The 26,308-nt window shown below is 28.1% G+C and overlaps 4 protein-coding genes and 1 pseudogene across 4 annotated transcripts in view; 2 read left to right on the forward strand and 3 right to left on the reverse strand.

Annotated features, from left to right (window-relative positions):
- Positions 1–5,454: 5,454 nt before the first annotated feature.
- Positions 5,455–6,200, reverse strand: LOC107027324 (auxin-responsive protein SAUR50-like). The gene has a single exon (XM_015228503.2). The coding sequence runs from the start codon at positions 6,093–6,095 to the stop codon at positions 5,790–5,792; it is 306 nt and encodes a 101-aa protein (XP_015083989.1). The 5' UTR covers positions 6,096–6,200; the 3' UTR covers positions 5,455–5,789.
- Positions 6,201–13,971: 7,771 nt separating this feature from the next.
- On the forward strand, positions 13,972–14,694 carry LOC107027748 (auxin-responsive protein SAUR50-like). Its single transcript, XM_015228826.2, has one exon. The coding sequence runs from the start codon at positions 14,120–14,122 to the stop codon at positions 14,444–14,446; it is 327 nt and encodes a 108-aa protein (XP_015084312.1). The 5' UTR covers positions 13,972–14,119; the 3' UTR covers positions 14,447–14,694.
- A 6,778-nt stretch (positions 14,695–21,472) lies between these two features.
- Positions 21,473–22,172, forward strand: LOC107026692 (annotated as a pseudogene).
- A 618-nt stretch (positions 22,173–22,790) lies between these two features.
- LOC107026400 overlaps positions 22,791–26,308 on the reverse strand; it is a 51,802-nt gene continuing 48,284 nt past the window's right edge. The window contains exon 20 of the transcript XR_003580340.1: positions 22,791–22,959. The gene's annotated coding sequence lies outside the window, so the exon portion shown is untranslated. The remainder of the gene's footprint in view (positions 22,960–26,308) is intronic.
- Positions 24,457–25,009, reverse strand: LOC107026798 (auxin-induced protein 15A-like). Its single transcript, XM_015227888.2, has one exon. It carries the CDS (start codon positions 24,913–24,915, stop codon positions 24,664–24,666), a length of 252 nt encoding a protein of 83 aa, XP_015083374.1. The 5' UTR covers positions 24,916–25,009; the 3' UTR covers positions 24,457–24,663.

The following is a 26,308-nucleotide window of genomic DNA, read 5'->3' on the forward strand; positions in this document are numbered from 1 at the left end:
AACAGGTAGCTAAGTATAACATTATACATTCCATGTAACTGATTAATCTTTAATTTGGGGTTTGCTATAAAATTAAACCAATATATTATTAGGATCATTGAGTTCGTATTTGCTTCACTTTTTCTAACTTATTTTTCCAAGCCATAATTACATGGTTAAGTAATTAATTAGTGGTGGGAAGTATGAAAGAATCAAAAACTTAAAGATAATCAAATTTTCACTCAACTAAGAGTAGTTCTTTTTAGAAAGTCACTTCAATTTGTTTATAATCCAAAAGTCATTCAATTAAGGGTGATTCTATTCATTCTCGATATTTAATCATTGATATATTTCAAGCTTACAATATTTTGATTTTTGGCAAAGTTCGATGTATGTTTAATAAATTCACTATTTTTATTTCTTTTTGAAATATATTGAACTTTTTAAACAACGGACTGAAGACCCTTTGGAGCAAATGTTAAACGATAATTTAATTAATAATCAGCTAATTAATTAATAATATTGCATGTGAGTTGTCCGATTAAGCAATTCAGTGTTTAATTTTGGTAGCCCTATGGTCTCTTAATTAGGGGAAATATGTTGACAACGTGATGTTTGCGTTCTAACTTCCAATGGACAATCGGTTACTGAAATGTCATAATTTGAATCATAATATTACGAGTTTGAATCCAGCCTGTATCGCGAGACTGTTAATGAAAAATGATATTATATTTAATAGAAGTAGAGAATATATTTTTATCTTCTTAAAAGTGGTCCTTTTTTTTTTTTATGTTGCAGATGAGTAGTAGTTTTCAGAAAATGATGCCCATATCCAACACCAATATAATCACCACAGAATTAATTAAAATTCCCAAACAAAAGCGTTGGATCAATTATGAGAGAAAAGCAAAAAAAGAAGGCAAGCTAGAGACACTAATTTCCCTTTGCATGTTCTATGGCTCTTTGAAAGCGATTCATATACCTATCAATCTTTTATTGCATGTCTTGCATTTCATTAAATTGATCTGTAGACATTATTTTATAAAATACGATACGTAGTTATCTTGAATATATTAATTATTTTTAGTTTATCTTGATTCATATATGATATCGAGTAGGATTGAACTATGATAAAGTTGAAAGTTCTACTAGTTAGAAATTTTAATAAATTTCGATTTGTTTTTATAAAGTAATTAGAGATATATGGTTTTAATAACGTGGACAAGTGATATTAGACGGATAGAGGGAAAACACTAGATGAATTTTAGATGAAAAAGAGGGAAATGCACATGCAAATGCAATATAGAGAAGATCAGATAAGGGTAGCTGAAAATGGGTTGTACTGAAAACGAGAGACTGATGATGATCAAACAGTAGTGCAGTAAATATATATGATATGAGAAGTGATGTAGTAAGTAAATATAATGAGTAATGAATGAAGAGAACTAACGAAGAAGAGGTAAAATAAAAAAAAATTAAAAATAAGCCAAAAATCGTTTGATTAGTAAACTAAATTATTAGTTGCGTGTATGACACTTACGGTCTGTTTGGAAAGCCATCAGATAATTGAGATTGATATGATTACGAGAACAGTAATTATCAGCCTACTAGTTATACAACCTAGTAATTACACTAATCTAGTAATTACAAGTATATTGTTTGGTTGCACAAATATAATCATAAGGTTACATTGAATTTTAAAATTAAAATTATATTCGACAAACAAGAGTCTTTAGAAATGATATTAAATTAAATATTTAAAATATATATTGTCTCTTGAAAATATGTTAATTAATAAATATGTGTTCTTAACTAATATTATAAAAATAATTGTTTTATATTTTTCAATTTAGTATATTTTAATTAAATTAAAAGAAAATTGAATATAATGACAAACTAATAAACCAAATTAATTGCTATAACCACCCTTTGATTTAATTGTGTCCCGTAACAAACTGTTTGTCATTCACCTCTCTCCCTCAAACTCTCGCTCGCCACTCTCTCCTCTCTCGCTCCATCTCTCGCTTACTTCCTCTCACTTTTATACAAATACAAGTGTATAAAATTTGTTTCTATTTGTATAAAGAAGAGGAAATTGTATAAATACATATATTTTTGTTCGCCTCTTCCAGACCTCGCTCGCCACTCTCCCTAATCTCGCTATCACCCTCGCCTCTCACGCTTATACAAACAAAAGCAAAATGTATAAATTGTGTTTCTTTTTTTAATTTGTTTAATTCTAAATTTTATAGAATAAGGGGAAAATTCAATATTAAGCCCAATTTTATTTTTTATTATTATATTTAACTATTTGTATAATTTATCCCCAAATTTTAAGAGCCTTACGTGGGATTTAAAACTGAAAATGAAGTTTGCAATAAGAAATTCCTTATGGAACGGTTTCGATTGGCCTCGGGAACATCCAATTGATTTCATTTCTTTCGTTTTTAAACATATAAATTTTACTTTAAAAACTTAAGTAAATCCTATTATTTTCTTTGAACGGTAAAATATATTTCATTCTATTTAATTTGTGTGCTATACTTCTTTAGTCTATTTAATTGAAAAAAATCGATTATTCTACATTCAAAAATTCTTTAATTTAGTCAAGAGCATAAATTTTTTTAATATTTATTTTCTTAAATTTTATATTGAAATAACAAATTTATAGAAGACATAATACATAAACATGATTCTTAATTTGGCTTTTAGCGAATTAGACACTTAAACTTATATAAAATTGAATAAGTAGAGGCAAGTGCCCTACATGGCACAATACACGTAAGACGCCATGTAGGACATAAAATTGTCATGTAGGGTGTCATGTAGGACGAATTTGTCCATTTTCTCAATTTTATTCAAATTTATATTCCTACTTGTGCACACCTAAATTTAAAGTTATAATAATTAACTTACATTAAATTAAAAATCATGTTTATGCATTATAAATCGTAGTAGAATGTGAATAAGGATGATATGGTCCCTGTAGTGAGGAGAGTACAGAGAAGTGTACAACAAATTAATTAGAGAAGCAGAATTTGATGTATGATGGTGACCACATAGCACATGGGAAGCCATGTTACCCTTTGCAGTTCCACTCACAATAACTATACTTTCTACTACTATTGAACCCAATAATTAAACTAGGCCCTCTCTTCATTCATATCATATGTATGTTGTTATTGCCATAAATATTACAAGTAGTAGTAGATAAAAACACACACTGTCCCACTTCCAAAAGACCAACACCATCATGCTTCTTTCATATTTTCATCCTAGTATGATTTCTATAAATTATAGTAAAACGTCGCACAGTTAGAATTTTAAATTTATGAGTTCATAATTTTATTCTTTTCAAATTACTGGTTTAAAATTAATAATTTAAACTTAGTCAGTGATTTATTTTTAGATAAATCCGATATTGGACCAAAACTGCTATTATTATGTTCAGAGACGAAATCAAGATTTAAAGTTTGAGAATTCTAAATTTTAGGATTGAACGAGAAAAATAGTACTATAAAACATAATTTTTTAAAAAAAGAAAATAATTTGTATTGTTGATAGTGGAGTTCAAACACATAACATTAGTATGAAAAACATTTTCACCACTCTTTCTTATCATTAAATTTGTTAGATAAGTTAATATATAATAATATTTTTTTTTAATTTTTAATACAAATACAAAATCTATAATAAAAAAAATTGAATTCATTCGAATTCACAACCTTCCACCTCTCTAACTACATTCAAGTGAAATATTAGGGCCAACGGGAGAGGTGAAGCCTCGTAGGCCATTGCTTTAGGTGTATGTGTTTGGGGTTAATTTTAAAACAAAAATGAAAAGAATAGTGTACAAACTACCAAATATGTACTCCCTTCATATTAAAACATTATAATTGCTATGTCTTACTTTTCCGAGAGTCAAATTTAATTTATTTTTTAAATTAAATTAATTTTATATCAAAATTTTAAAGTATTTTGACTAAAAATTATATAAAAAATATTGAATATGAGAATTTTTAATAGCTCAGTTTGTTATCTCTCCTTTTTCATACCTTGATTATTAACTTTTAAAAAAGAATTATGGGTCAAAATTTATACTTATTTAATCTTTTAATATTAAACTTTAATTGTAAGCAACTAAAATTTTAAATAATCGCATAAACTCTAATTCATGCCGTGATTACAGGTATATCCATATTATCTCCATTCATCTTAATTGTCATAATTTTCTTTATTTAGAATCAAATAAAAAAAAAATTCACTAACATTTTATGAGTTATTTTTTTATCAAATTGACATACAGAAAATATAATTTAAAACATTTTTTATATAATTTTTGATTTTTTAGCTTAAAATTATCAAATTATTATAATATAACATAATTTTAAAAATTAATTAAATTAATATTTAAAAATATAATATTATAAATAAAGGAAGAAAAAGGGAGCAACTATTTACCGATACAAAGAGGTGTAAAAACAGGGAGAGCAGCAGTGCTCAATTATATTGGCGGAGAAAACTATGAGAATATGGCATGCTCATCATTGGACTTCACAATTTAATTCAACTTTTCTGTTTTTCCAAACAAAAATATACTCTCTTATAGCCGTTTGACCATAGATTTTTCAAATATTATTTGGAAAAAAAAATTAGCGAATAATATTTATCAATATAGTTTATCATTACTTGAAAAATATTCCAAATTATCAAATATTAGTTTTTTTTAGTATTTTTGAGTTAAATTTCATTATTTGAGATCTTTTAAAATTTTAACTCAAAATTTTATCTTTTACAAAAATATCCTCTATAGTAGTTGTTTGCGTTGTATTACATAATTTTTTATGTTAATATCAAAATAGTGATGAAATATTCAGTGAATATTAAATGATGATATGATTATTAATGAAAATAATGAACAATCGACTCAGGATAACAAACTCATGTGATTTGTCTAATTCACGATATATGAAATGATGCTTGTTGCACTCTTTTCAAATACTATGGCCAAACACATGGCGTAATTTCACCCAAATAATATTTGCAAAAAATATTTGGAAATCTATGACCAAACGCTAGCTGAGTTTGTTTGTTTTATTTTTCTACCATATTAAAAATAGTTATTCAATACTTTTTCTGTTTTTAATTATTTATTTATTTTTCTTTTATAGTTATTTCTAATTATTTATCTATTTTGACAAATTAAGTAATAATATTTTTTTTATCTATTATATCCTCAATTAATTATTTTAAAAAAATATAAAAATTTTTAAAAAATATAAAATTTTAAATTTATCTACTTCATAATTCATACAAATAAAATTATATACTCCTTAGAATAATAATTATTTTTTTAATAGATGTGTCAATAAAAAAAAGTTGTGTATAGTATTGTTTCATTAAGTGTGCTCCAAGTCATTATTGTTTGGACAAAGAAAAAGTAGTAAAAGTACAGAAAGAATTGATAGACATTTGTATCAAAAATAGCAAATTTAAATATATTGAAACACATTTAATAATTAACTTCTCTCATAGGGTGTTTGAAAAAACACCACTTCAAGGGAAAAAAATTTCCAACTAACCCATAAAAAAATACTACTAATATCCATTTGATTCCTAGGTCAGGGTTAGATGAAATTCACAAAGTAATAAACAAATAATAATTTAAAAAAAAAGTGAAAAGAAAGACGTTACAAAAAAAAAAAGAAGAAGCAAAAAGACTAATTTAACTTGCTTCATCTTGAACACATCTTTCTTAATTCACTCCAAAATACCTAATATTCACCTTTTTTTTCTTTCAAATTACTTTATTATCTCAGCATTGAAGTAAGTGTTTGGAAAACAAATTCTTCACAAGGAATTGTAATTCCCATGTCATGATCAAACCCAAATTCTTCCTCAGCGCAACGAAGGAGACATTGAAACTCAGGATGACTCAAAAAAGAAATAGGTACGATGTATCGAGTTCTATTTTCTCCAACGTAAACTGCAAAATGTCCTTTTGGTACGTCAACCGGAAGATGGTCTTCATTTTTTTTACCCAAACTTGAACACTTTTTCAAAATTTGCTTCAAAACAGGAGATTGTGACAATTTATTTGATTTTTTGATGGCCATTTTAGTATGGTTTTCTTGAAGAAAGTTGAGAGCTTTAGTATGAATTCTTAGCTTTGAGAGAATAAGAATGATACTAAAGAAGTGGTGGTTAGGATAGAGGGAAGTAAACCTATTTATGGACAAACTTCCCATCTATTTTTTTTTCCTTCTACCTAGGTGAGGGNGGGGGGGGGGGGTTAATATGAGTTGGAAAAATTGAAAAAAAAAATCCATTATTTTTATGAAGTAGATGAAACACATTACTCCCTTTGTTTGATCAAATTTGTAGAGATTATTATAAATTACAGGAATAGTATACAAGTATCCTCTCAATCTATGCTCGAAATTTCGAAGACACACTTATACTATATTAAGGTTCTATTCTCCCCTCTTTTCGGCCTACGTGGCACTATCTTGTGGGCCCAGCGTGTGTTGACATTTTTTTTCAAACTAGTATCACATAGGGCGAAAAGGGGTAGAAAATTATTTATAGATAAGTTCAAGGGTAGTAGGATCTCAGTATAGTATAAGTGTGTCTTTGAGATTTCAAACATAGTTTGAGAAGGTACTTATATATTTTTTCTAAATTATAATAATGAACAACTTAATGTATTTAAAAGACACATAACAACTTAAATAAAAAAAATTAATTTACTTTCCAAAATTTTAACAGTATCACATGAATTATATCGGAGAGAAAACACTATTTACATCTATCTTGCATCATGTGGGTGTTCAGTAGCAAAGGTCAGAACATGGTAGGGTATGTGTATTAGAAGTACAAGGTGGGGGACAAATCCCACTTCTAGTGCCAATCTTCTATAGATCATAATTCTATAATTTTGCCTCAAATATAGTAGAGTTAATGCTATTATTTTTAATTTCTACTAGGTTTTATCTAGATATATTTGAATTAATGTACTCATTTGATTTTTGTTGTGTTAAGGTTTGCATTGGATTAATAATTTATATATTGTGGTCAGAAAAAAAAATAAAAGGATTTAACAATTGAAAGAAAGTTACAAATGAACTCAACGTACAAAGGTATTAATGGTACTTGTTTCTATTTCCAACATCTTGTCTCAAATTTCTTCTCATTTTCTTTTTCAGCAGAAATTTTTTTGTTTTATGGCTACAAATTATTTCTATATTCTACTGTTACTGATTTTTTTTCATTTGTTTTTGTTTGTTTCTTAAGATTTTTTTATTAGTTTCTGATTTTTCTATCTGAAAGAAGGAATATCAAACTATATTTATATATGCTGTTCCACAAGAATAGAAAGAAAAGATCTAGAGATCCCAAAAAAAAATTAAAAGAAATCTGAAAAAAATTGAACTATTTAGGTTAAGTATTTTCAAATGTCTCTCCCTAATAAAAATTCAATTACGAAAATCTTTTTGTTTGAAATTATTTTTTCTAATAAAAGAAAAAAAAAAAAAAGAGTTACTACTGGTCATGTAAAGAGACATCGATTGACTTGGTGTAGAGTCCATGAGAAAAGTATCCATGTTCTATACCAAAAATTCCAGTATACATATTCTATTTAAATATATTTAAATAAATTTTATATACATTTCAAATTATATAAAACGTATCATAAGTCAACATACGTATTTTGTTTAAAAGTTTGTTTTATATTTTAAAAAAAATTATAGTCAATAGGAATTTTATTGATTCCTAATATAATAACACCTTCACATAAATTATTACGGTGGAATAACTCAATAGTTTAGCTACTATGTTTCACTTTTTTTCAACTAACTTAAATAATCTTTTGAAGTTAAATAAAATCAAAATAATTTAATAGTCAGAAATTATATTTAGGGCATTCAAACAATGAAAGATTATAATTTTTATTTATTTATGTTAATATAATAAGATATATATTTTAAAATAGGAAAAAGGGTTTGATATACCCCTCAACTTTGTCATTTGGAGCTGATACACGCCTTGTTATAAAAGTGGTTCATATATGCCCTTACCGTTATACAAACGACTCACATATACCCCTGTTGTTACAAAATAGCTCACATATACCCTTCACTTAACGGAAGTTAAAAAAATTAGTTTTAAATTTATATTTATTACTTTTATTTTTTTTAAAAATTATATATGGGTACATATAATTCTTCTATCAAAGTTCAAGGTATATTTCAATTTTTTCATACATAAATTATTATTTTTGACTTCTATTATTATAATTACTTGAGTTTCTTATTCTTATTTTAATTTTTTCTTTCATTCCTTAGTTTAAAGAAAAAAATTTAAATTATTTTTTTTTGTCTATATTGTAATTTGATTTTTGTATTCGAAGAAAAAAATTTGGTCATGTACAATAAATTTTACAAGAATATTAGTGAAACATAAATAAATTTGATTATCAACATAATAATTCTAAATTAGTCACTGAAACAAAAAGAAAAGTCAAAAAAATATATTTGACGAGGATTAAATTTACTCATATAGGATTATATTTCGTAGAAAAAAATAACAAAAAGTTAAATTAAAATTATATACTTTCATTTCTGTTAGAGAAAAAGGATATATGTAAGCCATTTATTTAAAAATAGGGGCATATATGAGCCACTTTCATAACAAGGGGTATATCAATTTTAAATGACAAGATTGAAGGGTATATCAGACCCTTTTTCCTTTCTGAAATATTATTTAAAGTTAAAATATTTTTACTTTGGTAAATTAAAAGATGGGAAAAGGGTCTGATATACCCCTCAACATTGTCATTTGGAGCTGATATACCCCTCGTTATAAAAGTGGCTCATATATGCCCTTACCGTTATACAAACGGCTCACATATACCCCTGTCGTTACAAAATGGCTCACATATACCCTTAATTTAACGGAAGTTAAAAAATTAGTTTAAAATTTATATTTAGTACTTCTAATTTCTTAAAAAAAATTATTTAGGGGTATATATGATTCTTCTATCAAAGTTCAAGGTATATTTTAATTTTTTTCATACATAAATTATTTTTTGACTTCTTTTATTATAATTATTTGAATTTCTTATTCTTATTTTGTTTTTTCTTTCATTCCTTAGTTTAAAGAATAAAAAATTAAACTATTTTTTTGTGTGTATTGTAATTTAATTTGGTAGTCGAAGAGAAAATTTGGTCATCTACAATAAGTTTTACAAGAATAGTAGTGAAACATAAATAAATTTGATTATCAAAATAATAATTATAAATTAGTCATTGAAAAAAAAAAGTCAAAAAAATATGTTTGTCGAGGATTAAATTTACTCATATGGGATTATATTTTTTAGAAAAAAATAATAAAAATTTAGATTAAAATTATTATTTTTTTCATTTCTGTTAGAGGAAAAGGGTATATGTGAGCCATTTGTTTAAAAGTAGGGGTATATATGAGCCACTTTCATAACAAGGGGTATATCAGCTCTAAATGACAAAGTTGAGGGATATATCATACCCTTTTCCCTTAAAAGATAACAAATATTTTAGAACGGAACAAACATTAAATGGTAGAATTAGTACTATAACAGAAACATAATTGAAAGTAGTGCGTGCAGAGAAATCACGGGTGAGCAGCAAGTGTACATTGTACTCACAAGTACGATATACGACCTTACTTTTTCAGAAAGTTCTCTTTTTTCTTTTTGGTTTCTAGTTTCCTTTCATTTTATTCCGTTATCACCGTTAAGATTTATAGTTGAGTGATAAGTAGTTTTTTATTATTAATTAAAAAATCTTAACTTTGAGTCCTCCTTAGTTACGAAGTTATCTTTGTTGGAAAGCGTTTCAACCACCAATGGAAATTTTCTGTTGTCAATTCGAGTTTAATCAAATTCAAATATGTGTAGAAAAAAAAACCTATTTGGTTTAACTTTTTAAAAAAAGTTAAATGCTTCTACGAGGTTTAACAGCAAAGCATGCACTTCTTTAGTAAATTAGGATTCTTTTCGTTTAGAATAATTATTTTGTGATTAATTATTATAAAATAAATAATTCAAAATATTATCTAAAACCTCAAACCAATTGTGAGAAAAAATAATTTTATATTTTATCTTTAAATTATTATATCTTTACCTCACCTGGAACGACTCTTTTATAATACGAATTAAATCAGACAACATCAGATTTGACCTGTATATATCACAATTTGATCTTCCTGTCCTATTTTTATAATTTCAGCAGAATCTTTTGAGTCCTAGGTTACCAGGTTTTTTCGTGTAAATCTATACTAATAAAATTTAACCAACTCCAACTACCAACGTAATTGATTCCTTTGGTTTTGTCTCCAATACTTATGTTAGTCCGTATTATATTTTTTCGTTTCAAAATAAGTTATGCTTATTTTAAAATTTAGACATTCCTCTTAAGAAAATATTCATTTACTAACTTATTGTTAATAAATTATCTTGAATTAGTAATTTTATGATCAAGTTATTTTAAAACGGAGGGAATAATCTTTTAAAAAATTTTTTTGAATCTTTCAGGCCTAGGTAATCGGTTTTGTTTTTCGTAATCAATGCTAATACTGAAACAACTTTAACTACCAAGTTAACTGGTTCATTTGATTCGGTCCTTAAAATCGACTTTTTTTTTAAAGTTAATTTGATTAATTTTTAAATTTAAATTAGATTATATTAATTTGATAATTTAAACAAAAAATTTAGATATTCAAAAACCATATGAAAATTACTATAAATTGTAATTTTTTTTGTATATTATATCGTTCTTATAATTTGACTTAAAAAATGGAAACCATGAAAATTAAAATGGAAGGAGGGAGTATGTTAGTGGGAATTACTTCTTCTATTCATTTTTAGTTTTTCAATATTGATTATAAGTCTCTTGAATAATAATAATAAATAAAATGATATTTTTTTCTACATCATTAGATGATAAATCAATGCTTTGGGAATTTCATTGAAAAACGACTATAGTTTATCGCTTGATGTTTTAAATTGAACAAGTAAAAATAATACGGACAAGTAAAAGTGGAGTTGGTAGTACTTATGCTTCATTTAAATTGACATTTGCTTGGCATTTCCTCATAATAAATGAAACACCTTTATTAGAATTACCAAATGGACCACATTCCTTGATTAACTACATGAGATTAAAAAAAAAAACATTTGATGCTTTATTTGGAGGCCAAAAAAGGCTTTGTATATGTTGTATTGGTATTGTTGATGACATACCAAATACAACATTTTAGAGGTGGAAGTTGATGAAAATGATGTAGTTAATGTAACAAGATTGAGACTTGAGTTATTTAAAACTAGATTATGATTCTTATTCTGATTTTCCTTTTTCAAAGTGGTCCTTTTCCTTTACCAACATCAATTTGCAGAAAAGTTGTTATCACACAATGAGCCCCCATCCATAACTTCAATATGAGCTCCACACAATTAAATTAAATCTCCAAAACAAAAAAAAATCTTTCAATTGGCTCCATTAACGGGGTAGAAATTCTGTTGTGAGCGTTATCCCTACAAATGAACCCTGTTTGAATTAGTCAGACTCAAATACATGTACCAGACACTAAATGAAAACAAAAAAACAAAAGATAATTGATCAACAAAAGATTGACCTTTTCCACTTTACTTAGTTATCAATTTTAAGGTGAATCTTAATGACTCAGTTGGTCTACTACACTAATTTCATCTTGTTGATGAGAGTTCGATTCCATCTCGTTCTCCATTTCCCTTTTTGCTAAAGGAAAGAACAGGAAAAAAAAATTCGGCAGTTTCAATTCTTGTTAATTATAGGTGCAATTTTGTAACAAGAAGAGGGAAATGCACATGCAAGAAAGAGATATAGTAGCTCAAAATGGATAGTACTGAAAACGAGACTCAATAAAACTAGGTGCTATAACTAAACAATGAGTATGGATCAAGAAAACCAAAGTATTCCACAATTTTTTCATCACACTATTACTATTTCAAGTGAAAACTAATGCACATTTTTTTTTTTGCATATCCCTAATTATAAAAGAATAAAAGCTTACACATTCGTAACGTCTACTTAAAAAAAAAGTTTCGTATTAGTTGAAACTGAGACATCTAGTTAAGAATATGAGACGTTGATTGTTAGTGGTCCATGTACTAACCGGAGCACGGCGATGTGTACAACACAACAATATGATATATGTGGGGGATGATGGTGACCAAAGGGTTCCACATAGCACATGGAGGGCATGTTACACAAATATGTTATAACTAGACAACTAGTACTACTAAAGACAATACTGTAAGGCCCTGCCCTTTCTGATTTAAGCACCAACTACTTCAAACTGCCTTGTTTAAATTACTTAATACATATGCTCTATTTCAATAAAGAAGTGTGCCTCACAAAATTTAAACGTTTTTTCTTATTTTCTTAAATATCGTGTCAAATTAAAAACCAGGTAAAGACACTGGCCCACTTCCAGGACCATGCTTCTTGATATTTTCATCATACTATAGTTTCAATAAATGATTAAACTTGAGGCTAAGGAACTGAGGGTACGTAGTTTTAAATCAAATCTAGATCAAATAGGGGAATACCGGATTGCCAAATGGATCATTCTTTTATTTTGTTTCTTTTTAATGATATAGTGTTTTAAATTTCAAGTAGGAATATGAGGTTGTTTACTTATTGGATGTCAAGATTTAGAGTTAATAAATCCCCCGTTACTTTTTATCGGACAAAGAAATTTTGTCTAGTTAACTAAGACGTGTAATGATACTGAGATTATAAATAAGACACACAATCAAGCTATTGTCTGTATAAAGATAAATCAGCTAGGTAAAATCGATTCAAAATAAAATGTTATAGATCATGATCCATATAAAATCAATCTCCAAAAGCGCGATTGGACTATCTGAGGATGGTAAACCATCAAACATGGGTGTTTAGACAAAGACAGAGAGCCCAGAAACAGGATTGTTAAAGTAGGAAGTTTCGAGGAAATATAGACTATTGGATCCATAGTACAAAATCAAACATATTATAAATCATAATTGTGCAAAATTTAAAGATAAGGATATCATATATGGTATGTATGCACTATATGCAGTAACAAAGGTACAAGATATCAAATTGATATGTTTTAAATCCACCAGACATAGCTATTCACCATCATCTTATATTATAAACCACCCATACCTTGATGTATCGAAACAATCTATCCGTCCAAATAGGTGTGAGGTCTGCGTACACACCATCATCGTTAGACTAGTTAATGATAGTTGTACGTACTACACACATATTTTATGTATTGAAAGGTTGCTTATATTACATAACTATCTCACTTATATCAATTACACCCATGTTTCAATTATTTGTTTTACTTAGCTTTTTATTTAAACAGAATTTATTTTTGGGGACAACTTTTTAATTTCAATTTTTAAGTGTTTAAGATTACAAGATTAAATAATATTTACTATATTCTTTATATTTTAATTTAGACACACAAAATTAAAAAATCTTTTATTATTTTTCTTTAATTATGTAAAGTTAAAATCAGATAAAACAAATCAAAACGGAGGAAATAATTAAGAAAAATAAGTTGGTTTCTTCAGAAACAAAGAACAATTAGTAAGCATGCAGAAAAATTGAAAATAAAAAGGGATGCCAAAGTAAAGAACTTTTACGAATACATTATACATGTGCTTATTTAATTGAAGTGGGACAATTAAGTTAACATCAATCCATTTAATATATTTGCTTAGTGAATCTTTCAAGTATTTCACCTTGAATCCCCCAACGTTTTCCTAGTTTAAAACCACTCTTAAAAGTATTGATTAAAAAAACTACGTAATGTAATTATATATGTTAAGATCGCATATCTAGATTCGTTAAACAAGACAATCAACAAATTTTACTATTTAGATACAAAATTTATTTATCGCTTATTTCTATTTTAATCCCATAATAGATTAAAATAATTGGTACCTTCCTTCATAAATAGCTTTCACATTCTCTCTGTTCCAAACACCACAATTTCTTTAGTTAGCTTCTCTTTCTTCATTCCACTAAAATTTCCAACCTTTTTTTGGATTTCTTCAAAAAAGAAAAAAATGGCCATCAGAAAATCAAACAAGCAATCACATTCTGCAATTTTGAAGCAAATAATAATAAGATGTTCGAGTTTGGGAATGAAACAGGGCTACGATGATGAAGACTATCAATTTCCAATCGACGTACCAAAAGGACATTTTGCAGTTTACGTTGGAGAAAATAGAACTCGATACATCGTACCTATTTCTTTTTTGACTCATCCCGAGTTTCAATGTCTCCTTCGACGATCCGAGGAAGAATTTGGGTTCGATCATGACATGGGAATTACGATTCCATGCGAAGAAGTTGTGTTTCGATCACTAACTAATTCCATGCTCCGATATTAATTCAAAATTAAGTGAATAGAAGGTGTTTTTTTTTTCTTTATAACATCTATTTATTCATTTTTTGAATTTTAGTGTATTTTGTTGTTCTGTAATTTTCATCTAACCTGACCCTAGGAACCACATTATATAATTTTGTAATGTTTTTTATGGGTCAGATTCAGATTTGTAAAATTAAATATTGGAATTTTTTCCCTTACAGTGGTGTTATTTTTGCACCCAGTGAGAGAAGAGAATGTTTTGTTTGTCAATTTATTTACCATTTTTTTTTATATAAAAATGTATCTCAATCAATTTGCACATAATTAATTTTAGTGCATCTATATCTGGGAAAAGTCCAATTGAACATATACTGGAAGTGGTCTGATTTGTGATCTACAATACTTTATTAATTATGTTCTCCAAATTTGTAGCCACATGAGTAAATAGTATTTCAAATTAGTTGTCATGTTTTTTTTAATTTAAAAATTAGATAATTTTGATTAATATTGTATTTTTAAAATCAAATTGACACAGAAATTTTTTTTAACTTTTATAGATTTTGAATATTTAAATTTTTTATTATAAAATATTAAGTTAATCTAATTCAATTTAGCTTCAGATATTATTCATGTTGTCACTTGATAAGCCACACAATAATAGTGCATCTATTATTCATTTTATTTTTTTATGCTATCATATAAATTTATAACAATGTAGATATATATGTAACAATTTGTTTGAAAAATTGTAAAATTTTCTTAGTTAATTTATTGATGGGTAACTTCTTGTATCTTGGACGATGATATTGGTACGTAGTTGTAACTGAATTTGTTGAAATATTAGAATTAGTATCGTCGAAGTATGAAGGTGTTGGTTGCCTAACTCTTGCACAAAGCCTATATAATCTTGTGCATAAAAAAACAAAAATAAATAAAATACAGAATAACTGAAAATGGAAGAGCCAAAAAAAATAAGTGTAGCAAAGTAGCAATTTTATAGTGGTAACAATGATTCTTGGAGCTAAAAAACAAACGTTCAGATTAAGGTTTTTTAAGTCCCGAGCCTAAAGGTAAAAAATATTGATAAAAATTTTAAAAAGGTAAATGAATTTTTTTTAAAATCAAAACGATAAAATCGCTGGTGATGTAGCGATTTAGGTGGTGCCGTTAAGGTAAATCGCTGCAGTAGCAGCGAGTTGTAATTTTTTTTTTTTTAACAAATCGTCGCTGCCCAAGGCATCAATTTACTTCAAAATTAAAAAAAAAAATAAGAAAAAATCGCTGCACAGGCAGCGATTTACAATTTTTTTTAAAATAATCATTTACAAATCATTGTTTTGGCAGCGATTTGTTAAAAAAAATAAATTTTACAAATCGCTAGTGCAACGATTTTACTTGACGCCACCCACCTAAATCGCTACATCACTAGAGATTTTATCGTTTTGATTTAAAAAAAATTTCATATATCCTTTTGAAATTTTTGTCAATATGAGAGTGACTATTACATCTAAAAATAATGTGTAAAAAAATATTAATATCTTGTCTATGGCAAGGCTGATGAGGGGGCTAGGATGACTTGGTAGATCGGATTCATGATTAAATATGACACTTATTTAGTGGGTTTAGTTAGGAAATAAAGTCTCGCCTTTGTTATTAACTATAGATTTTGAGATGATATTGACAAATGCTTGATCCTAATAGAATGGTTAGAGCTACTCTTTCTATTGTAAATTTATCAGACCAGTACTTTTCTTTTTAGCATGTTTTAAAAACAATACATCTTTTCTAATTTGAAATCTCTCCAAATTTCAACATCTCCAGTAACATATTCAAGATCACAAAATTAAATAATATTTGAATATAATAACTATACACATATTTTTAATTTTAGACCATAAAATTAAAAAAATCATATACTATTTAGTTTTAAGATTTTAAGCGAATCAAACTAAGCTAAAACGAAAAGAATATATTATACAATTTATTTATTATATGGACTCCGTACAGCTGAATTTTCCATATTCCAAGTGCAAACAATAAACAACAAAAGATACTTCTTTTGAGAATATATTCTCTCATCTTTTTAAAAAATAATAATTAAAAAGCGCATGTAAGTCAAATAATGCTAATTGACTGGAAATTTCTTGTACTTGAATTAATTATTGACATATTCTTCGAGGAGTTATTTGATATATGGTAGTTATAATAAAAATATTATTGGTATTATATAAACTGATGGATCTTAAGCAAAGCCTAAGAAATCTTGTCTGTATCTTTTACTTTATTAATACATTGGTTTCTTAATCAACAAAGATTAATTAGAGTCCAAGTTTTTTAATCCTTTATTTTATGCAACCTATGAACTAGAAATTCGCAGTGAGGAATATGTAGGGTAAATTCATAGAGCTTTGCCCTCCTCTCCTTCCAATGTCTTATTTTGTCCTCTTCAATACAATCTCACCTACCTTTTGTTTTACTTCACCATACTTCACACATTCGAAAACGTATGTCATCTATCAGTTGTGTGAGTTTTCTATGTGAACTATCACCAAATATTTATCGAAACACACCTAACTGTCAGTTGTTTACTTTTTTCTATTTGAAATATCACAATTGTTCAAATAGAAAAAAAACAACAACTGATAGTTAAAATGTGTTTCAATAAATATTTAATCGATAAGAAACTCAAACACATTATAGTTCACTCATAAAACTTAAAAAATTGAGATACTTTAATTTTGAATGTGTTTTTGACCTTTTAACTCCAAGTTGAAATTTTTTTCCCTTTTAACTCTTAACTTTAATATCTTCAATATTCCAAACCCCAAAGACTATAATTTTTATTTATTTATGTTAATATAATAAGATATATATTTTAAAATATGGAAAAGGGTCTGATATACCTCTTAACTTTATCATTTGGAGCTGATATATCCCTGTTATAAAAGTGGCTCATATATGACTTTACCGTTATACAAACGTCTCAAATATACCCCTGCCGTTACAAAATGGCTCATATATACCCTTCATTTAACGGAAGTTAAAAAATTAGTTTTAAATTTATATTTATTAATTGTAATTTTAAAAAAAAAATTATTTAGGGGTATATATGATTCTTCTATCAAAGTTCAAGGTATATTTTAATTTTTTTTCATATATAAATTATTTTTTGACCTTTTTTATTATAATTATTTGAGTTTCTTATTCTTATTTTGTTTTTTTCTTTCATTCCTTAGTTTAAAGAAAAAAAATTTAAACTATTTTGTTTGTGTGTTTTGTAATTTAATTTCGTATTCGAAGAAAAAATTTGGTCATCTACAATAAGTATTACAAGAATATTAGTTAAACATAAATAAATTTGATTATCAAAATAATAATTATAAAATAGTCATTGAAACAAAAAAAAGTCAAAAAAAATATGTTTGACGAGGATTAAATTTACTTATATGGGATTATATTTTTTAGAAAAAAATAATAAAAATTTAGATTAAAATTATTATTTTTTTCATTTCCAAAGGGTATATGTGAGCCATTTGTTTACAAATAGGGGTATATATGAGCCACTTTTATAACAACGGTATATCAGCACTAAATGACAAAGTTGAGGGATATATAGACCTTTTTTCCAAAAATCAAATTACAAGTTGCCATAAGTGGCAGTATTAAAGCAAATTATGAAAAGGTGTTCGAGTTTAGGAAAGAAGCTGAACAAGTACAACTTACAAGTACAACAACAAGGACATTTTGTAAAAGACATTGTATATATATAAAAAAAAAACTTCATTTTAATTAGTACTAACTTAATGCGAACTTCTTTTTTAATTTAATGATAATCAGTGTGGATTTTATAATCCAATTTAAAAAAAAAATAGAGTTACAAACGAAATGTGCAGAGAGTAACGATTATGTACATCATACAATTAAATCCCATTTGAAGAATTTACAAGAGAAGACGTCTCAAATTCATTAACACACATAATTCTTGTTTTCACACTAAACATTTTACAAAAAAATTAAAACAAGGACATGGCATCAAGAGTATCATATCTGAGTTCATATATAGGAAATCATTGACTTTTACTTAAACTTTATGTGTATGTATCAACATACTCACAAAATATCTTGAAATATTTAATTGTAAACTCAGTTATTATTGTATATTAACTTGAGGTTGTTGTATGAATCCATAAACTTCATATCATGAATCCGCCTCTGTATGGAGTAAATTGCTTGTAGTATATTGTTGTGATTATATTTAATATAGATTCCATACAGCTGAATTCTCCTTAATTATTCCAAAAATAAAACATTGTGAGTATCATCCAAGCATCAAGGTATTTTCGTGAGTCCGGAGTCTAAACGGTGAAAAATGTTAACAAAAATTTCAAAACGGTATATGAAATTTCTTTTTAATCAAACGGTAATATCGCTCATGAAGTAGCGATTTTGTCCGCTTAAAAAAGTAAAATCGCTGCAATAGCAGCGATTTGTTAAATTTGATTTTTTTTTTTAAAAAAAAATTAAACAAAGAAGTGATTTCCAAATTAAAATTTTCTTTTTTTAATATGTCGCTGCTGAGGTAGCGACTTAAGTTTAATTTTTTTTAAATTATTTTTTGCTTCTTTTTTTTTTAAAGTTTAAATAATTTTTTTTTAAAAAATATCAAATCGCAGCGGTTTTTAATTAATTTTTTTAAAAATCAAATCGTTAAAAAAGATTTTAATTTAAAATCGCTACCTTGGCAGCAATTTGATTTTAAAAAATAAATTAAAAATTTAATTAAAAACCACTGCTATTTTTTTGATTTTTTTAAAAAAAATTATTTAAACTTAAAAAAAAGTATCAAAAAAAAAATTTGAACTCATGTCGCTGCCTAGCAGCGACATAACAAAAATATAATAAAAAATATATATTTTGAAAATCGCTCCTTCAAAAGCGATTTTGTTTAAATTTTTTCTTTTAAAAAAAAATCAAATTTATAAATCGCTGTTATAGCAGCGATTTTACTTTTTTCGACACTTAGTGAGGGATTTTGTCGTTTTAGTTAAAAAAAAATTCATATACTATTTTAGAATTTTTGTTAATATTTTTCACCCTTTAAGCTCCGAACTCGTATTTTCGTTGTCTCATTTGAGAGCAAATCCTCACTCTATATATAATCTTTGTTTCTATTAAGAATACGTTGCTTTCTTCTAATTATTAATTAAAACAAAGATAAATAAAAAATGCAGTCCAATTGATTAAGAACCTAGGGTGTTAGGTGTGGGATATTTTATTGAACAGTACGAAATCTACGGAATTAATGTGTTTATCGATCTATAGTCGTACAAGTTGGTCAACATGCAGATATGAAGAAAAAAAAATGGGTATAAATAATTGTTGAAAATTCCTTAATCCTAAGTACAATCAAACAAGTAGAGTATATATACTCATTTCTTCAAAGAAAAAGGGCTCGTATGTGTGATTAGAGTCCAATTAAATTTGCATGCTGTATGATTTATTCGAGAGTGATATTTTCAATAAGATTTTTTTTATACCAAAACTTCGAATTTGAAGTCTGTGATTAAGGATGAAACAGTCTCATCACTGTATGACAAGTCTCATTACTGCACCACTGTTACTCTCTCCTTCCGGTATTGTTTGTCATGTTGCACTTGTTCGATATTTTAAATAAAAAAATTAGATATTGTAAAACTATATAAAAAGTATTACAGTTTGCAATTTTTTGCATATTAATATGATGAAATACATCTTAAAATGTTAGTCAAAATTTTTATAATTTAACTCTAAAAATAAATATCATGACAAATAATTCGAAGGGAGAAAGTATTTTATTAGGATTATCGTACAAAGTATCAAGGTGTTGTCTACCTAACTTTTGTGTTGTCTTGGGCAAGTATCACAAGGTTTTTTTTTTTTTTGCCAACTATGTAAGTGATATTCACGAAGTAAAACAAGGATATGTACTGGTAATTAAGTCCTGGAGCTCATATTTAAATCATGCAATTATGTCAAATTAATTAATTGTAGTTGACTGGCAATTGCACCATGATTTTCTTTAGAACAACATTTTTTGGTGAAAATAGTAATAATAGTGTTAGGTTATCCAAATATTTCTTTAAAAAACGTTGATTTTATTTCTTTTGAAACAAAGATAAATAAGAATCGCACAATTTGGTCAACACTAGGAATAATATAGGTGTGTTTCAACATAAGTGATTTATCTCATGGATACTAATTTTATTGTGGTACGACAAAATACGAATAATATAATTATACGAAGAGATGAAATTATTAAAAAAAAACAATGATTCCCGCACTTTTATCAAAATAAAAATCGCATAAATTTACTTCTTGACTTCTTGTCATCGTTTTTTATCGTATATAAGGAGTTCTTAACTGTTATTATTAGTAAATAATATAATTTATTACGTACAAATTTAATTATGTCATTCAGTATCCTGATTAATTAATTATCCCAAGTGCAAAACTATGGGTACTTTTATCTTTTAGTAGCACATTGCACATTTTTTTTAATAATATCGATTGGTATTATCTTGTACTTGACATACATTGTATTTTTTCATATTTATCTTTTAGTGCTGGAGCTCATATTTAAATCACGCAATTATGTCAAATTAATTAATTGTATTTGACTGGCAATTGCACCATGATATTCTTTAGAACAATCATTTTTTGGTGAAAATAGTAATAATAATGTTAGGTTATCCAAATAATTTTTTTTAAAAACGTTGATTTTATTTTTTTTAATGATAATTGATTGGTATTATCTTGTACTTGACATACATCGTATTTCTTCGAGGAATTAATAGATTCTTAAAATGATCTTTGATTTATTGGCGCTTTCTTCTGCTTTGTAAGTATCTAATTTCATGCCAACTTTTTACCTTATCACGTTTCTAATTTATTTGTGTTAACTTTCTTTTCGAAATGAATGTTTTTCCCTTTTTTCGTCACTTTTTAATTTTAACTTTTTATATGATATTTTAAAATAAAAAAAATTAAAAATCATTTTGGTACATTCTACCAATTTTTATTATACTTTTTAGAAACTCCGAGGAGTCGAAATCATACAATCAAATAGAAAAGAGGAAGTAGAAAAAATCCAGTGGTTAAATAGTTGGCTTCCTAAGTACATAATCTTGTTTGTTATCTTTTAGAAATACATTGGTTTCTTCATAAACAAGTTGGGATTTTCCTCCATAAATAGCTTCACATCGTCTCTCTATGCCAAACACCACCTTACTACTTACAAGTACTTCTTTAATAGTAGCATAAAACATACAGAAATGGCTATCAGAATATCAAATAAGCTATCACAAGCTGCAGTACTGAAGCAAATTATGAAAAGGTGTTCGAGTTTGGGTAAGAAACAGGGCTATGATGATGTACATCACCTTCCCATCGACGTACCAAAAAAACATTTTGCAGTTTACGTAGGAGAGAACAGAACTCGATATATCGTACCTATTTCTTTCTTGACTCACCCTCTGTTTCAGTGCCTCTTACAATGCGCTGAGGAAGAATTTGGCTTCGATCATGACATGGGAATTACAATTCCATGTGAAGAAGTTGTTTTCCTAGCACTAACTTCGATGCTACGGTAGGCCTAAGATGATTGGATTATGAAATATCCAAATTCTAACCAACAAATCAGGCAATATTTCAAGTAATAACTATGGTATCTGTATTCATTGAAGTATTTTCTTTAATTTGTGAGTAAAAAAGCACCAGACTTTGTGGTGCTAAGACTCACATCTAACTAATCAACTATACAAGATGGATTTCCTTCTTTTGCATACAAAATTGTGAGACCTATAAAAAGATAAAAAAATAAAATTCTCAACTATATTTTTAAATCCTAAATTGAGAAGTGATGTCAATGAAGATGTCCTCTGAGCAGGGAATTGTTACACCGCGATGATCGAAGCCAAATTCTTCCTCTGCTTGACTAAGCAAGCCTTGAAATGAAGGCTGACTCAAGTATGATATCGGTATCACAAATCTTTTCCTGTGCTTCTCCCCAACATAAACAACAAAATGGCCCTTGGGAACATCCAATGATGTTGATGACTTCTTGATTATACGAGGAACACGAATAGCCATGAGATGACTAAAGTATGAAGAGAAAGAACTAGTTAAGATCCTGTAAGCACAAGAAAGCTTGGAGTAGTTTTCGTTGTGGTGGTAGAAACTTCTCAAAACAAGTTTATATAAACAAATGGCAAGTCATAAAATCTCATTATTTGTGGTAAAGACAATGACATATCAATAACCACATGGTTCTGTCTTCCAACAAATTGACATATTATAAGTTCAACAACAGTTGTTCCTACCTCTTTCTCATAATCAAATCGATAAGATGAAGTATCACATGGTTTTGTTGTCAAGTATTCATGACTTTAGGCCATCATGCCTGAAGATCAGCAGGTCCATTGTTTTTATGACATGATAGAAAACACAGCATCAAATTGATAACAACTCCTGTAATTATTCAGTTCCGGACCACTTGGTCTGCAATTAGAAATAATTAAATTTACTTGTAAAATATGACAACTTGTCTGGTCCCTAATGCTAAGTCATTATGTAGGATCAACTTTTCAGATTCAAATTATCGGAGTTATCTCAGCAAATGTAGAGAACATAGATGTTTACTCACTATCAACCTGTCCCAATGTCTTTATAGTTTCCATGAAGACTATAAATGGTTAATTCCTTCTCAATCACTGCAAGGAATGGTGAGACCACCCAGTGGATGATTGAATTCAAATTCATCTTCAGCTTGACACGGAGCAAGTCTTTTTGACTCAAGAATTGGGTTTTTTTTTTAATGGTTTCAGACATAAAATGTTATTGTCAGTAACGTTTTATATTTCGTTACTCTGAGGCACGTTTTACAGTTAAAACGTGACTCACAATAACGTTTCTCTGGGATGATTAAGTACAATGTAGATACACTTTTTTATGCATATACGCGTCATAGCCATTATAATCTTTCAGACTTGCATTTCTGTATGTATAATTCTTGTACAATAAAAATATATAATTAATGTATACTCAGTTTATAATTATTATCTCAAATAATTTAGTTATTCATTGAATGCATTGTATTCGCACACAACCACAAAAATATGATTAAACAAGAAAACGCTCACAAAAATAGCTCAAGTTTTTGCTGAGTGCTGTTATGGTAAGCCTTCTTTCTATGTGTTTATATAGGCTAATAAAGTTGTAGAGTTCTACTGATGTGCATTGAATAGACATTATGTGGGCACCAGCTAAAGACAGTAGCACCTGAAGTATCACATGGTTTTGCCTTCCAACTCATTGCCATAATACTATTAATGCAAACTCTCATGTGTCCACTTATATCAAAACTATAACAAAAAACAAATCAATCATATAGAAGATTCAACTGGTAGAGAGGCATTTGTTGTACTGTTGATTGACTATAGCACATGGTTTTGCTACTCAACTCATTGTCAAGTTTATATGATCTTAGTCATTGCTCTTCAATATCAGCAGTCCCTACACCCCAGTGTTTTTCAGGACAAGATAGAGAACTGAAGATTTTTAGAAATCAATTTGCTAACATTGAGTCATTGTCAACAGCAGGATTTTATGAGTTTGATCAGAATAATAATAACAGGTAAAATTTACAACCATCTGACCATTTGCTTAGTCCCTCAAGCTAAGTCATTATGTAGGATCAACTTTCCTGATTAAAATAAACCAACCCATTTCAATAGATTTTTTCTAAATGTTTCCAAATAGTAGAGAATAATATATATTCTTTACTGGCTATCTCTGTCCATGTTATGAAAATCTCCATTAAATTATAAGTCAGTCAACACCTTATTATTGCTAGAAATTCGAGTTCATATTCAAAAGTACAGATACTATTTCTTATGAAGAGTTCATAAAGTGTAATTATCATTTTTACCAATTGAATGAGGTATGCCACTTAAGAGGACTAGATTGTAGTTCTTTCTGATTACCAAACCATTAGAGTTGAGCAAACAATTTCTATTGCAATGAATTGATTACATCAATGTATGGAAGTAAAAAGTTCCATTACTTCAATTTCTTTTGAAGTAGAAAAATGTGTCCTAGTCTAGCTATTGTTTCTTCTAACTCTCAACTGTACACAGTGGAGTTCCTGGCTTAATAACAACTATACAAAATTGTGTAACAAAAAAATGGGGACTAGTTTCCTTCTCACTTCCTCAATCGAGATGTGAGATCCATGAACAAATCCTCACTGCAGGGAATAGTAACACCGGCCATTGGATGTTCGAAGCCGAATTCATCCTCGGCTTGACTAAGCAAGTCTTGAAACAAAGGTTCGCTCAAGAATGATATTGGAATTACAAATCTCTTTTTCTGCATCTCTCCAACATACACAGCAAAATGGCCCTTGGGAATATCTCTAGTTGCGGCAGACTTCTTGATCATACGGAGAATAGCCATGATCTCTTAGTTTTAGTATAGATGAGAAAAAAAGGACTGTTAAGGGAACTCAAAAGCAGAGAAAACTTTGATGTTTACTGAGTGTTGTGGTGGTAGATACCTCTTTGGATATATTTATATAGGAAATGGCAACTCATATTGATGTGAATTGATTAGGAATTTGCGGGCACCAGCAGAAGACAATGGCACTCAAGTATCACATGCTCTTGCCTTCCAAGTATTGAAAACATTGTGGTATTAGTTGACGAACAATAGGCCCTACCTTTTTTGAAAACTTGGAAAGAAGCGTTATACATTACATAATTTTTAAGAAGTGATGAGAAGTCGATAACCTCTTGATGTGTGATGAAGAGCCATTTGGATTGGGCATCACATGGTCATGCCTTCCAACTAGTTGACATGATTAATTGTTTTAGCTCATATAAGATCAAGTTCTATAGGTCCTACATATATTTTCCTATAGGGAACAAAGGATCTCTAAGAATCAAGTCCATTAATATTGCTGGTAGCTTGTGTTGATTTCTAGGAATAAAACATACCCCAGATGCAAACTTTGTATCCACTTGTATACAAAATATATGAGATAAGAAGTCAAAAATATGAAAAATTTCACTAGTTGACACTGTTTATTGACAATAGCGCATGAAGTATCACATTGTCTTGTTTCCCAACTCATTGTCTAATATATATGATCTTAGCCATTGCACTTGAACAGCAGCAGACCCCAGTGTTTTTCATGACAAGATAGAGAACAGATTATCTGTAGAGATCAAATTGATAAATTTACTGCAATAGCCGACAACTTTAGGATCAACATTCCCGATCAGAATAACCTGTGTTATTTCAATAGATTTTGAGAAGTGTTTTCAAATAGTAGATAACAGAAATGTTTATGGGCTTTCAACATGTCTGTGTTTGCAAATCTCCATAAAATTATGAGTCGGTCAAAAAGAAGACGACTGGACTGTGGAGAAGGAGAAGAGGCAGCACAGAATTGAGAGGAAACTGAAAAAGAAGTCGAATTTCATGAAGACAGTAGAGAAGAGGAAGTGAGGGTAACTGAACACTCCCAAACCCTAGAAGATAGTGCCATGCAAGTTTCTGCTATGTTGAGAAGTGAATATAACATCTCCGGGTTGACAACAATTGAAGATGCAGTACCTTTAAACCAACATAGCCCAGGGGAAGGGGATTCATCAGAACATTATCAAATTTGCCAAAGAATTTGGTGTCGACATCAAGGGGTGCAAAGAGGAATTAAACATGAGACAAAAAAATTCGAACAATGAAGAAACGAACAGGAGAATGACCTCAGAAACAAAGGGAGCCAAAGAATGAAGAGTCTCGAGTGCGGAAGTAATTTCAGAAGCAATGGCACAAGCAGCGGGGGGGG

Source organism: Solanum pennellii, chromosome 1 (genome assembly GCF_001406875.1).
Source record: "Solanum pennellii chromosome 1, SPENNV200".
NCBI classification, from domain to species: Eukaryota; Viridiplantae; Streptophyta; class Magnoliopsida; order Solanales; family Solanaceae; genus Solanum; species Solanum pennellii.

Bases quoted from the DNA above. Each gene is read 5' to 3' on its own strand.
- LOC107027324 (XM_015228503.2), bottom strand. From the start codon at position 6,095: ATGGCCATCAAAAAATCAAATAAATTGTCACAATCTCCTGTTTTGAAG.
- LOC107027748 (XM_015228826.2), top strand. From the start codon at position 14,120: ATGGCCATCAGAAAATCAAACAAGCAATCACATTCTGCAATTTTGAAG.
- LOC107026798 (XM_015227888.2), bottom strand. From the start codon at position 24,915: ATGGCTATTCTCCGTATGATCAAGAAGTCTGCCGCAACTAGAGATATT.